At 44.5% G+C, this 12,270-nt stretch overlaps 1 protein-coding gene across 3 annotated transcripts in view; it reads left to right on the plus strand.

Moving 5' to 3' along the window:
* THSD7B (thrombospondin type 1 domain containing 7B) overlaps positions 1-4,876 on the plus strand; it is a 299,320-nt gene extending 294,444 nt beyond the window's left edge. For all 3 annotated transcript variants that reach the window (XM_071435444.1, XM_071435445.1, XM_071435446.1), the window contains exons 28-29: positions 1,930-2,017; positions 3,736-4,876. In XM_071435444.1, coding sequence (XP_071291545.1) covers positions 1,930-2,017; positions 3,736-3,817 — 170 coding nt within the window. In that variant the 3' untranslated portion in view covers positions 3,818-4,876. The remainder of the gene's footprint in view (positions 1-1,929; positions 2,018-3,735) is intronic.
* Positions 4,877-12,270: the final 7,394 nt, after the last annotated feature.

Consider the following 12,270-nt stretch of genomic DNA (forward strand, 5'->3'; position numbering starts at 1 on the left):
AAGGGAATAAAGGTGCCCCATGTGTGCTAAGTGTGTCACCAGCCCTGTGGCATCCTGCAGTTAACTCTTCAGTCTGTATTTGCTCCTCAGACCCCAGCTCAAGGCTAGTGCTCTTCAAAACCCTCCCCTTTGACAAAATGTGTAATTGCTCAATGTGTAAGAGCCTCAAAGAGGCTCTCAGGCTCACTGGCCTGGGGATTTGCAGGGGTTACTGCTGGCTGGGCCAGGAAACCACTGCTACCTCCCCATTCTGCTCTTGATAGCAGGTCTGTGGTGAGAGCTGCCTGCATGGATGGCATTTTACACCCTGCAGCACCACAGTCCTTGACATTGTGTTGGTCAATCAAAGTGCCTTCTCCAGCTTATCTGTGGTTTCCCTTTCCATTTACAGTTTGGAACACTAATTTTATTTTGATTAAATGAGGCTGATGTTTTTGTTCTTCTATAAATGCTCTACAGGAGTGCACAGAACTGATTGCAAATCAGGCTGTGTTTTTCCTCTCTTAACTGCACTCTGAGAGGCCAGGGTTCAGGTACAGAAACTTTTCTTCAACTTGAGAGGCAATTTAAATAGCATTGTTTAAATTGTCAGATGACATGGTCCAGTGCCTTTCTGCTGGGGATGGAGAGCAGAGCTGCCTTCAAGCAGACATGCTGTGATGCCTTTATGGGGCTGTGACAGTTCCTTTGCAGGATTGCTAAGTATTTCTTGGCCATCTCCAGGTGAGAGGGCAACAAATTTCATACCTAGACTTCAGCAAAAGAACTCAAACAAACCAGGCTAGTCCTGATGAACAGAGCTCTTCCCCCATGGGAGATAGCCTGCAAGTGTTTGGAGGAGCAGAAAAAATCTGTGAGAGGTACTCAGCCTTTCCCCAAAGTCTGGAAGAAAAATGAGAAAGAATGGGATCTGATTAAATGTGTTTCCCTTTGAAAAAATTTGTCATTCAAACATAAAATGAAAACCAGGCTCAGTGATTGTCCCTCTCACTTGACTGGATTTGAAATGGCCTCTGTCAAACCGTGTCTGTGGGCACAGCACAGGCTCCTGTTCCTGCCTGCAGTGTGTATTTGCAGCTCTGCTGATGTGAATCAGCTCAGACTGCTGCTGTGGAAAAGCACCAAACCTGCTCCCTGCAAGGAAAGCTGTGCAGCCAGAAACAGAGCCAGGAACAGAAATATTGATCTTTCCAAAATTGCAGTTATTATTAATGCAAACCTTGTAATTAAGGAGCTGTCCAAGTGAAGTGTTCTGAGACAAGGGAATGTTTGAACAGCCTCAAGCCCATGTGTGCATGGAGGGGTTCCTGAAGGGCTCCTGGGTCACTGCAGCCCAAAGAGCCCAATCCACAGCCTTACCTTGTCTTAGAGCCACTTTTGTCTGCTGCTCTGTGCCCCAACCAGAGAGCTCTTTCCAGCTTTATCCCTCTTACTTTTACAAAGCCTATTCTTGTTTTTATTCTAAGCTGAATTTATTCCTATTTGTTGCCCAAGTGTTTCCCAGTTCTAAGCAGCTTTCCCACTTGTGTGCTTGCTGGTGTTTACCCCAAGTGACCCCCAAGTATTTATAGAGAACAATCCCATCCCTTCTCAGCCCTCAGCTAAACACATCAGGTGTTGCCTGTGTTGTCTGGGTCAGCTCAGCATTGAACTGCCTCTGCCAGAGCAGCCACTGGGCTCTGGAGGGAATGTTCCCCAATTACCCTGTGCCTCTGCCTCTTTACATTAAAGTTTTGTCTTTAAAATTAGGGATTATTTCAGAAATCTTCCTATCAAAAATATGGGGTTTAATTATAGCCAGTCTCTGCTGTGTTCCTCATCAATGATGCTACTAATTTCTCTTTAATTGATCTCTTAAAACTTTGTGTATTTTAGAATAAAGTTTTTTATTCTCTCCTACCTCTGTCCTTTTTCCTTGTCTTCCAACAGATGGTAAACTGAAGATATGGGTATATGGAGTATCAGCTGGAGGGTTCTTCATCATCATTTTCCTAATTTTTACATCCTACCTGATGTGGTGAGTATGGCAGGTATTCTGTCCTTAAATAACAGCTAGTTTGCTTTTATTTAAACAATCCAAAATACCCCACAACACTGCACTGCTGGCATTTGATGGTCAAGGCTTCAGGAAAGGATGGAGGCTGTACTACCTGAGTGCCTTCATTTGGCCCCTGCCTCAGAGTAATTAAAACTCTCCAAACTGTAAATGTTAACAGCTGTTACTGTGAAGAAGTTTGGTGACCATGCAGGGAAAGAATTATTTTGGGTTATCAATAGGCCCTTATATTTATTCAGACTTCTGTTGGGACTAGAAAGAGGTTTTATTATATTCTTCAAAAAAAGGATGAAGTAAAACTGAAGAAAGGCAAGGAGAGTGATTGGAACAAGGATCTGGCTTCTGCTCAAGGAAGGACTAAATAGAATAGGGACATTCAGTTGAAAAATGATGTTTGATGTGGGAATACAATAGAGATCTATGAAGTCATGAATGGGGGAGAAAAGGGTGCTATGGAATTTTTATCTCCCACAATAAGTGAAGTAGGAGGCATCTGATGAAATGGTTGTTTAAAATAAACAAAAGAAATTATTTTTCCAGCAGTGCATTATTACCCTGTGAGCTCGCTGCTGCCAGGGCTGTGCATGCCAGGAAGATAAATGGATTCAGAGATGGCTTAGGAGTTCATGGGAGATTGGGTCTCTTGGTGTTAATTGTGGTTTCTTGGCTGTTCGCTACAGCTCAGAAAATCCCGAAATAGGTTTTTGCAGTGAATACATCCAGTGAGAACATGTCCTGTGTCTAAAGCTGCTCTTGCCAGCCTTTGTTAAGGACAGGTAGCAGGTCTGCACCTTTGGGCTCTGGGGTTTTGCTGGGGGTGAGGGCTGTGTGCCCTCCTGCAGCACAGGGGAGGTGAGCCCGGCCTGACAGAGCCCACCTTGCCCTCCCTGCTTGGAGTACTTGGGATGCCACTGATGCCTCTGGGGGGAAAGAAAGGGAAAAGGGGGAAGCATCCAGGTGTCCTGCAATTCCCAAGGATTTGGCCCGAACTTACAAACATTCACAGTGCAAATTGGCCCAAGCCCTTTCCAGTCAGGACAGGCAACCAGAGAGTTGCAGCCGTGGCCTGATGGCATCACTGCCCACTTCCATCCTCTCTTCCTCCACTTCCCTTTCTCTCTCTTACTCTATCTCCCATTCTCTCTCTTGGGTTAAAAGCTCAAATAATAGCAGCTTAGGAGCTGCAGCTTCCTTATTTTCCAAGCCATGTAGCTCCATTTCTCTGTGGCTTCACAGCAGAGGATACAGAGGATTTTTTAAATAACATTACACACTTCTCCATCACTTGGAGGCTGCTGAGGAAATGCATTTCTCAATAATAATTATTGTTGCTTCAATACCATGCCAAAGAAAAATGAGAATATCCCAGTCCCAGACAGCTCATGTTCCAATTTTTCTGCGAGGTGTTCCTTGTTTTGTCAGCTGTGAGAAGAGATGGGAGACGAATGTGCTTTATTTCCTCTGCAGATGGGGAGCACAGCTGGCTGCCCCTTCCTGCCAGGCTGTGTGTCCATATCACACACAGAAAAGCACCAGGGGGGCCCTGTGATGCCACCCAGTTACAGCATTCAGTAGCCACCATGGAAAGTTGATTTTTTTAAATTGAAGTTTGGGGCTTGAGGATGTTTCTGAGCTTGTTACAGTTGGTAATTTTGTCTTCTGAAATGCTTTTCTTGCAGCAAAAAAACGAAGCAGCATCAAAGCCCTCCACCCCAGCAGAAGCCTCTAACCCTGGCCTATGATGGAGACATTGATATGTAACATAAACAGGAAATCCAAATGTAGACATCAACTGCCTTAACTGCTTTCTTTTTTGGAACTCTCCGACTTCTCAGTTTTTTGAGGAATCTCCTGATGTATAATATCCTGGGCAGAACAGAAGTATTGCAAGCTGAAAATTTTGCCACCTCTTTATTAAAGAAAAAAAATGGAGTAAAAAACTTGGATCTTGTGAAACTTTTCTGAAGAGAACAGCAACTACATCCCTTCCTGTTGAACAATGGGAATAACAAAAAAAAGAAAGAGAGAATCTACAGACATCAAAAGGAATTAGTTGAAAAAAAAGGCATGACAATCCCAAGGAAATTGTGACATTTACTGTAAATGACAAGTTTGACACAGCATCATTATGCACTATATTAGTGCAGGGTTCTTTATTCTTCACATACTTCAACAATGAGTTTTCTAGTGTTTACATTTCGTTCAAAGACTTTAAAACCAGATCATGTATTTTGAGAAATGCAAGGAAGAATGAGTTGAAGTGTCTGAAGTTATCAGGTTTTTTAAAGTTTCTTCCTTCTTATCCTGTTTTCTAGTCTGGAATATGATTTGGCTTCATTTCCACCTACAGGACAGAATAAGGATCGTTATGAAAAAGCATAGGTGGTTTCTTAACCAAGAATATTTTCTAAAGAGCTGAGTAGATAGGTGTTTTGATGAATGGCTAGAGGATTTGATTGTTTAAAAAGGATTTTAAATTAAATTAAACCATGTAGATACATTATGGCCAGTTTAAATTGTTATTCAGTTTAATTAAACTCTGCTTTTGTATTTAAATTTTCTTATCTGAAATATTTATAAATTCCTTTTTTTGACTTTAATTACCTGACCTCATTTAATATACATCAAACACAAATGCAGTTTGTAGAAGGTCTTGCTTTTTTAAATGTTTCAGAACCACTGAGAAGTTACATGTAAAATTCTGGGAACATTTGAAGAGGGTAAGTGTTTATAATAGTGTGTGTTGCAAGTAAGAAAGTGCCATCTTGTGGTATTGACTTGTATTTATAAGCAAATAAAATGCTAAAGAGAGTGAGAAAATTGCTTCTGGTATGTTGAATTAAATGTGTGTAAACGACTTGTGTTATTAGTCATTTACTGAGCTGGGATTGGCCTCGGATCTCAAACTCCTCTGGCATTGTTTTGTGCTGCAGTGATTAGTGAGAGAAAGAGCACAGACAAGTACAAGTCGAGAGAATAATTGCAGGTCTGGAGAATGCTTGGTCTTATTTTTAACTCAATGCTGCTGCTCATTCCAATAATCAGAAGAGAAAGAGAAGAATTGTTACCAGCCCAGCACCTTCCCCTTCCAAAGGTACCTGGATCATCACAACAGATGGGTAAGACTGGGGCAGAAGGCATTTCTCATCTTGTCATGTTGCTTTTCACAGCTTTGTAAAGTGGTTTGAATGTTATGGTTCTATTGAAAAAATGATGGAATTGCAGACAGGTTTCCTTCCCTAGGTCGGGATCCCACCCACCCAGCATTGCTCCTGCAGCATCCAATTGAGTGCCACTAAGGCAGGGTCAGGAATGTGCTTTTCTCTTCCCTCATTACAAGGAAAGGCTGATGGAATTGTGAGGGGAACTTGTCTCGTGTGTCTCTGGCCCTGAAAATGTTCTGCTGGCCCTGCTTTCCACCTTACAGCTATAACTGTTTATGGAATATAACCCAGGATCTGGTGTTTCCCAGTAACACTGGGATCCTAAATCTTTTTTAAGAGTGTTGAAGCATTGAGTAACATCTACAGAGGAAGAACTACAAGGGGAATAATGATCTGGTGTCATTAGGAACAACCCTGACAGATCTTAATATATTTTGTCTGTGGGATACCCTGTCAGCAGAGTGGTACTCTCTGAATAATGAAGGAATGAGCTCCATTAAGCCTGCTGTTCAGCAAGGCATTGGAGTGGGCAAGTTGGTGTAATAATAGCAAAAATGACAGCTGGAACATGTGGTCATTGCCCTCAGCATCAGGGTAAATTACAGTCCAAACTATGATGAAGAGGAGACTCTGGGGAGACCTCAGAGCACCTGCCAGTGCCTAAAGGGAGTACCAAGAGAGCTGGAGAGGGACTTTGGACAGAGGCATGGAGTGACAGGACAAGGGGGAATGGCTTCAAACACAGGGAAGGTTTAGATGAGATATCAGGAAGAAATTCTTCCCTGTGAAGGTGGTGAGGACTTGGCACAGGTTGTCCAGAGAAGCTGTGGCTGCCCACAGTGTTCAAGGCTGGATGGGGTTTGGAGCAGCCTGGGGTAGTGGAAGGGGGGCAGAGCTCTAAGTCCCCTTGTGACCCAAACTGTTGCGTGACTCAGTGATTCTGTGTCCAGTGTGGGGAGGTGAGGAGCTCCAGGTGCAACACTGCAGTGTGTTCATATTGAGGAGATGGATCTGGGGGTGTGGTCCAGTTTGGTGCCCCTTTCCCACTCTGTGTCCCCACCTGGGCACCCTCTGGCCACGGGGACCGGCCGTGGTTCCCACTGGGGCTGAGCGCCGCTGGCAGAGCTGTGGGCATGGGGTTGGAGCATGGGGACGAGACCAAATCTGCTGCAGTTCAGTGGTGCCCTTCAGGGAATTGTTCAGAAATGCCCAGGAAATGAGTGCACCTGTCTGACTTGGTAAAATAAAATAAAATAAAGCAGCAGGGAAGGCTCGTGGGGCTGCTGCTGCTGCTGCCGTCTGTACAGGAATCCGTGTCTGCTCGCCGTCCAGCTTGGGCAGCCTGCTGATTCAAATGTCACAAGGTAATTTAATTGCATGGATTTGATAATTTGGGATTGAATTAAGCTGTGAAATTGAACCAGTGGCCCTGCAGGGTCCATGAGGCTGAGAATGCAGCACAGTGCAACAGCAGGAATCGGTCACTTAGGCAGATACCAAGGTTATTGCTCCTTGTGAGAGCCCTGGGTATCCTGCTGGGGGGATTCCCAACCTCCTGTGGGAGCACTGGAGTCAATTCCTGCCTTTCATTGGCCAAAATGAGTCATGACATGGAGAAAGGATTACTCCAATTCATGCCTATTTGGGATTTCTGACCTTTTTGCTGAAGTATCTGGGGCTGGTGCCATCCCCTGCTGAAGACAGGAAAGAGATCTTGGTCCCTCAGGAAGGAATTCCTCTGCTCCCAGCTTGGGCATCCCATCAGCATGTGTATGTGTTGTGAGAATGGGAGGGAAAGCAGCTATGGGTGAAGAATTTGTTCCTGATACCTAATCTAAATTTACCTTCAAAGCTGTTCACCCTTGTCCTATCACTCCATGCCTCTGCCCAAAATGCCTCTCCAGCTCCCTTGGAGCCCATTAGGGGAAGGGGAAGGCACTGGAAGAGGCTCCCAAGTCTGCCTGGAGCCTTCTCCAGCCTGAAAAACCCCAGTTCTTTTAGCCTTTCTTCATAGCAGAGGTGCTCCAGCTCTCTGATTGTATTTTTTCTAAATGTATGATGTAATTTGCACTTGTGAGGGGAAGGAGCAACATAGTTTAAATAAAATTTTAAGTCCCGTTTTCAATTGGGAGGTCATAATACAGAAAAAAATTACCTCACTCAGGACCTTCTGAAAGATGGATCAGGCTACCTGATGTATTAATGTGCCCCAGGACAGATTATGGTTCTGTCTGGTTTAAAATGTAATTTAAATGAATGAACTTGCACGTCCTACAGCTGTGACACGCACCTGTCCTGCTCAGGAGCTTGATTGATGTCACCTCTGTGCAGATCTGCCTGAGCCCAGGCTGTCATGTGCCATCCATATGGATGTGCTCCTTGATTCCCAGAGCCACGACCTGGCAGGTGACTCAGTGGCTGTCACTTGGCTGCTGGCGTGGCCTGTGCCACTGAGCTATGGAGATGTCACAGGACCTGATCCCCAGCGCTGGTGAGGGAGGGCTGTGCCTCCTGCTCCTGTCAGACTGGGAGATTAAGGGAGTCCCAGGTAATTCCTGCTGGCTTTTTTCTGCACAGAGCGGGTGGGATGTGCCAGGGAGGTGTCACTGCTTGAGGAAGTTGTACAGCTGTGAGGGTGCCTTAGAGAAATCTGTTTGACCCATCAGGATAACCAGGAGTAGAAAGGTGAGTGTAAAACACCCGGGGCATTTGCAGGAGCTGCCATTGGACAAAGGGAACAGCACACAGTATTCCTTGTTCCTGCCTGGTAGGAATGAAAGAGGTGTCTTGCTGTGAAATCTGAGAGCAAGGAACCCCCCTCTTATTATTACTTAGATACAAAGATTGCTTTGTCATCTGGTTGCATTTACATTTGGGGAGAGAAGAGGAGATTTGAATGAATAGTTATAACAGTAATCACAGCAATGGGATGCTTTCTGTGGGAATTCTTAATGTGTGCCCTTTCATCCCACAATCTGATACAGTTTATTCATATTTTTAAATGTAAACCAGTGGTAAAATGGTCACATATGAAATGAGAAAATAACCCAAACTCCCATATTTGTAGACATTGGTAATTATGCTCATTTGCTTTGATTACATGTTTTGTTCCAATCATGATGGGCTGTAGGCAGATATGCAGGTTAAAGCAATCTATGGGATTTATCCTGCCTGTGAAGAGATGTTTTGATGGAATGAAAAATCAGATTGAGTTTTCTCCAATAAGAAAAATTGTTACAATTCTCCTCTGCTTCCTAACAGTTTACCTGCATGTTGTGAATGTTGGGGTTGTCACCTGCCAAGACATGGCTTTGGAAAAACTCCTCAGACATAATAACAGTGAAGATTCTTTCAACAGCACGTGGGTGAAGTGGAGCACCCAGCATTCATTTTTCAGATGAGGAAGATGGCATTCATAATTTTATAATTTTTGGGTGCAATCTGGCTCCTACCCTATGTGAGCAGGCTCCAAGTAGCTTTTCTTGCAGAAGTGTCCGAGCAGATGAGTGCAGCCCAGAAATGCTGTTTCCAGGATGCTGCCATTGCCCAGTGGTCACAGCACTGTTCAGCAGCCAGATTCGGCCAAGGGATGATGTGGCATTTCCTCTTTGCACTGCAAATAACCTTTGGTAACTGTTCTGGAGCTCAGAATTTAACTTAATTTAACTTAAACAGGAATTCACACTCTCTGTTGTAGCATCAGGCTAACGCATAATTGAGGTGGCAAAGGAGGGATGGATCTGATCTGAAGTCAGTAAATTATTCTTATTGACTTCATTTCATCTGATTTAGAGATGATCAGACCATTCATACGTTGTTACTGCTGCTTCCTGAGAGTTTTCCACCTTCACTGAGCTTTGTGAATATGAGTGCATTGATCCTGAAAGGCCTCATGTGGCAAATTAAGAGATTTAATTACACAATTTGCGTTTGCTTTCTACATTACAAGTCAATTTAGCTCAGTGACTGGATTAGAGACAAACATCCCAGCAACTGACAGGTCAGACCAGTGAAAGATACAAATGTTCCCTGAGAAACCTTGCCTGTGGCTGCTCTTCTGTCGTGAGCTTCTTGGCTTGTGTGCACTGGGTACACCAAATATATCCAAATTTGTCTAAGCGAGGTACTTGGGATGTACCTGAGGATGGAAATCCAGGATTGCTTCACTGATGGGATGCAACAGAGATTCAATTTATGGTCATCTGTGCTTTGAGAAAAGCATCTGTGTCAGTTGACATCTGTGTTTTTCCTGTTAATAGTGGATGTTTTAAATCTTTCCTCTGATGAAACCGAGGCCTTGTCCTGCAAGCAACTGTAAGCAGGACTTTGGAGAAGGGATTTCTCTGTGACAGAGACTTTTTTCTTCCATGATACTACGCAGAACTTGTGGGTGTTGTAGCACAGCTGAAGCACCAGTGAAATGTTTGTTTTGAGAGATATAAGAAGGACATTTGCTGAGACCTTGAGACTGTATGAGCCATCCCTGCCAGTGACAAACATGCTGAGGGACTGCCAGGGAGAGGCACAGCAGAGCCAGGTCATAGCACAGCAATGCACAGCAATCTCTTGCTTTCTCTTATGGCCCCACACCACCTTTTTAACTGGGTAAAGCACTTCATCTCCCAGTGCCTGACAGTCCTGGGGCAGATAAAATGGGCTTTTATAACCCAGTCCAGTCCTGCCTCAGGTCTGTATTGCAAGGGGCAGTGCCTGATGGGCTGAGCAGAGGAGCAGCAGACACATCCATCTCTGAGCTGTGCCCCTGCCCGGCGCTGCGCTCGCTGTGACAGTAGTGACATTCAGGCAGGCTGCTCATTGCTGCTTCTCCAGTGGTGATGGGCTGAAAATATCACTTCATGTACCAAATTCAGGCAGCTGATGGAGCCTGTTGAAGACAGAATTGAGATGAAAAGCTGTAATGCAGATGTGTCACATCACAGTTGTGTTGTCACTCCGTTTCTTTTTATGATACGGCAGATCCACAGCAATTAATTTTAAATGCAGTCTCCATCGCTGCAGAACAGTAACTTGAAATATTTACTACTTTATTTGCTTCATGCCAAGTGAGATTTCACTCAATTTGTCATTAGAAACACTGTTCTCTTCTGAGGAGAGAGTATATTTACATAAACTGCTCTCCAGTAATTCTGTGTTTTCTGCAGGAGCAGATTATGTGCACAAAAGTCTGCTGATGAGCCTGTGGGACTGAAGACAGATGTTGTGGAAAGAACAGATCTGTTCATTGCCCTCAGAGGGCCACAGAAAGGCCAAAGAGATCAAACTCCCATTCCTCTGTCATTCCTCTGCATGCAACAGGAATCCTCACTGACCAAAAAAAGGCCCTAAATCCAACAAAACCCCGACCTCTTCCATATTGCAAAGTTGTGCAGTGGTTTTGGTGTACCAGCAGAGCATGATTTGGAAATTAAGAGGTGCCATCTGCAATGGTTTTCTTGGATCTCTTCTAAAGTCTCTGAAAATCAAAAACCAGGAGACTGCCAGTCTCACCTAAACATGTGAACCTGGGAAGTGGATTCTGGGGGAGGGAGGGTGGTGGGAGCCAAATGCTGTGAAATTTGAAGCAAAATGGGGAATGTTGCAGCCCAGAGCACAGGGGATGCAGTGCTGGTGTAGGACCAGCTCCCTCCTGAGCCTCAGCTGTGGGAATGACTTGAAACTTGTCTGTCCTGTTGTTTTACAGAGAGAAATGTGTTAATTTATAAATCTGTCGAAATGAAAAACACACAGGAGGCTCAGGGGAGTCCTCACTCTCTACAACTCCCTTGCAGGAGGCTGGAGCCAGGTGAGCTCTCTGGATAGCAAGTGACAAGAGGAAACAGCCTCAGGATGCACCAGGAGAGGTTTGGGTTGGATGTCAGGGAAAATCTCTTCAGCAAAAAGGTGGCCAAGCATGGGACCAGGCTGCCCAGGGCAGTGCTGAGTCCCACCCCTGGGGGTGTTTTAAAAGCCATGTTGATGTGACACTTGGGGACACGGATTACTGCTGGAGGAGAGGTTGGAGCTCATGATCTCAAAGGACTTTTCCAATCTATTCTATTCTGTCACCAATCCTCTTCTCCCTTAAACTTCTGCTGTTCAAGGCACAAGCTTCTTCCCAGCCTGGAATCAGCCTGGCTTTATTCCATGGGTGCTGCAGTTCCATGGGTGTGACTGTTTGGCTACTGCCTTCAGGGCTGTGTTAAAATTTAACTTAAACAGGAAAGAAAATTCTATTGTGTTTGAAGATAAGCTCTGCTGCCAGCCATGGGGCAGGGACAGCAGTGATGCTGGGCCAGTGCTGGGAGCTTTGGGAAAGAAAGCCCTATTAAGATGCTGTCAGTGCCTGGATCTGTGGCTTGGTGCAGTCAAGCATGCTCTGTGTTTGACATTTTGTGTAATATTAGACACTGTCTGCTGCGTGCTTTGTTTCTATTAATTATCTTTCATTTCTTATCAGATTTGCTTACCTTTTTTTTATATAAAACTTTGGATCAGCTTTCTGAGACCAAAAAAGATTAAAGTGGAGTTTTTTTCCCTTGCTGACACTGAAACAATGAATATGGATCAGAATTTTCATTTCCTTTTTTTTTTTTTTTGCAACATCCATTTGTTTGATAGAGCAAGCTTACCAGCCTAGTTTTACTTTGATAAACCTAATAAGGAAAAAGCACTTTCCACCTCCATATTATTTTATGCCTTGTTTGTGACTTCGACATCCCTTATACAGGTTTAAAGACAATTTATTCTTTATTGCCCTTGAGTCATTTTGGGAGAGCAGTTGCGTTTTTCCCGACATAAAAATGTCCCCCTGTAACATGATGAATATTAAATAGGTGCTTGGATGAGGATGGATCAGTGTGCTCTGACCTGGCAGCTCCATTTATCCCAGCCATAGGGAGAGCTGAAGGGCTGGTGCTGTCTGGCTGTGGATGTGGGGCCATGCACCCAAATTACCTCCCCAAATGTCCAATTTCACCGTGCTGATGGTGTGAAGTCCCTTCTGTCCTGCTTCCCTAAGGGGAAAGCACTGCCCAGCTGAAAGCAGAGCTT

Source organism: Agelaius tricolor, unplaced genomic scaffold, assembly GCF_023055355.1.
Source record: "Agelaius tricolor isolate 1412-34295 unplaced genomic scaffold, bAgeTri1.0.p SCAF_10, whole genome shotgun sequence".
Taxonomy (NCBI): domain Eukaryota; kingdom Metazoa; phylum Chordata; class Aves; order Passeriformes; family Icteridae; genus Agelaius; species Agelaius tricolor.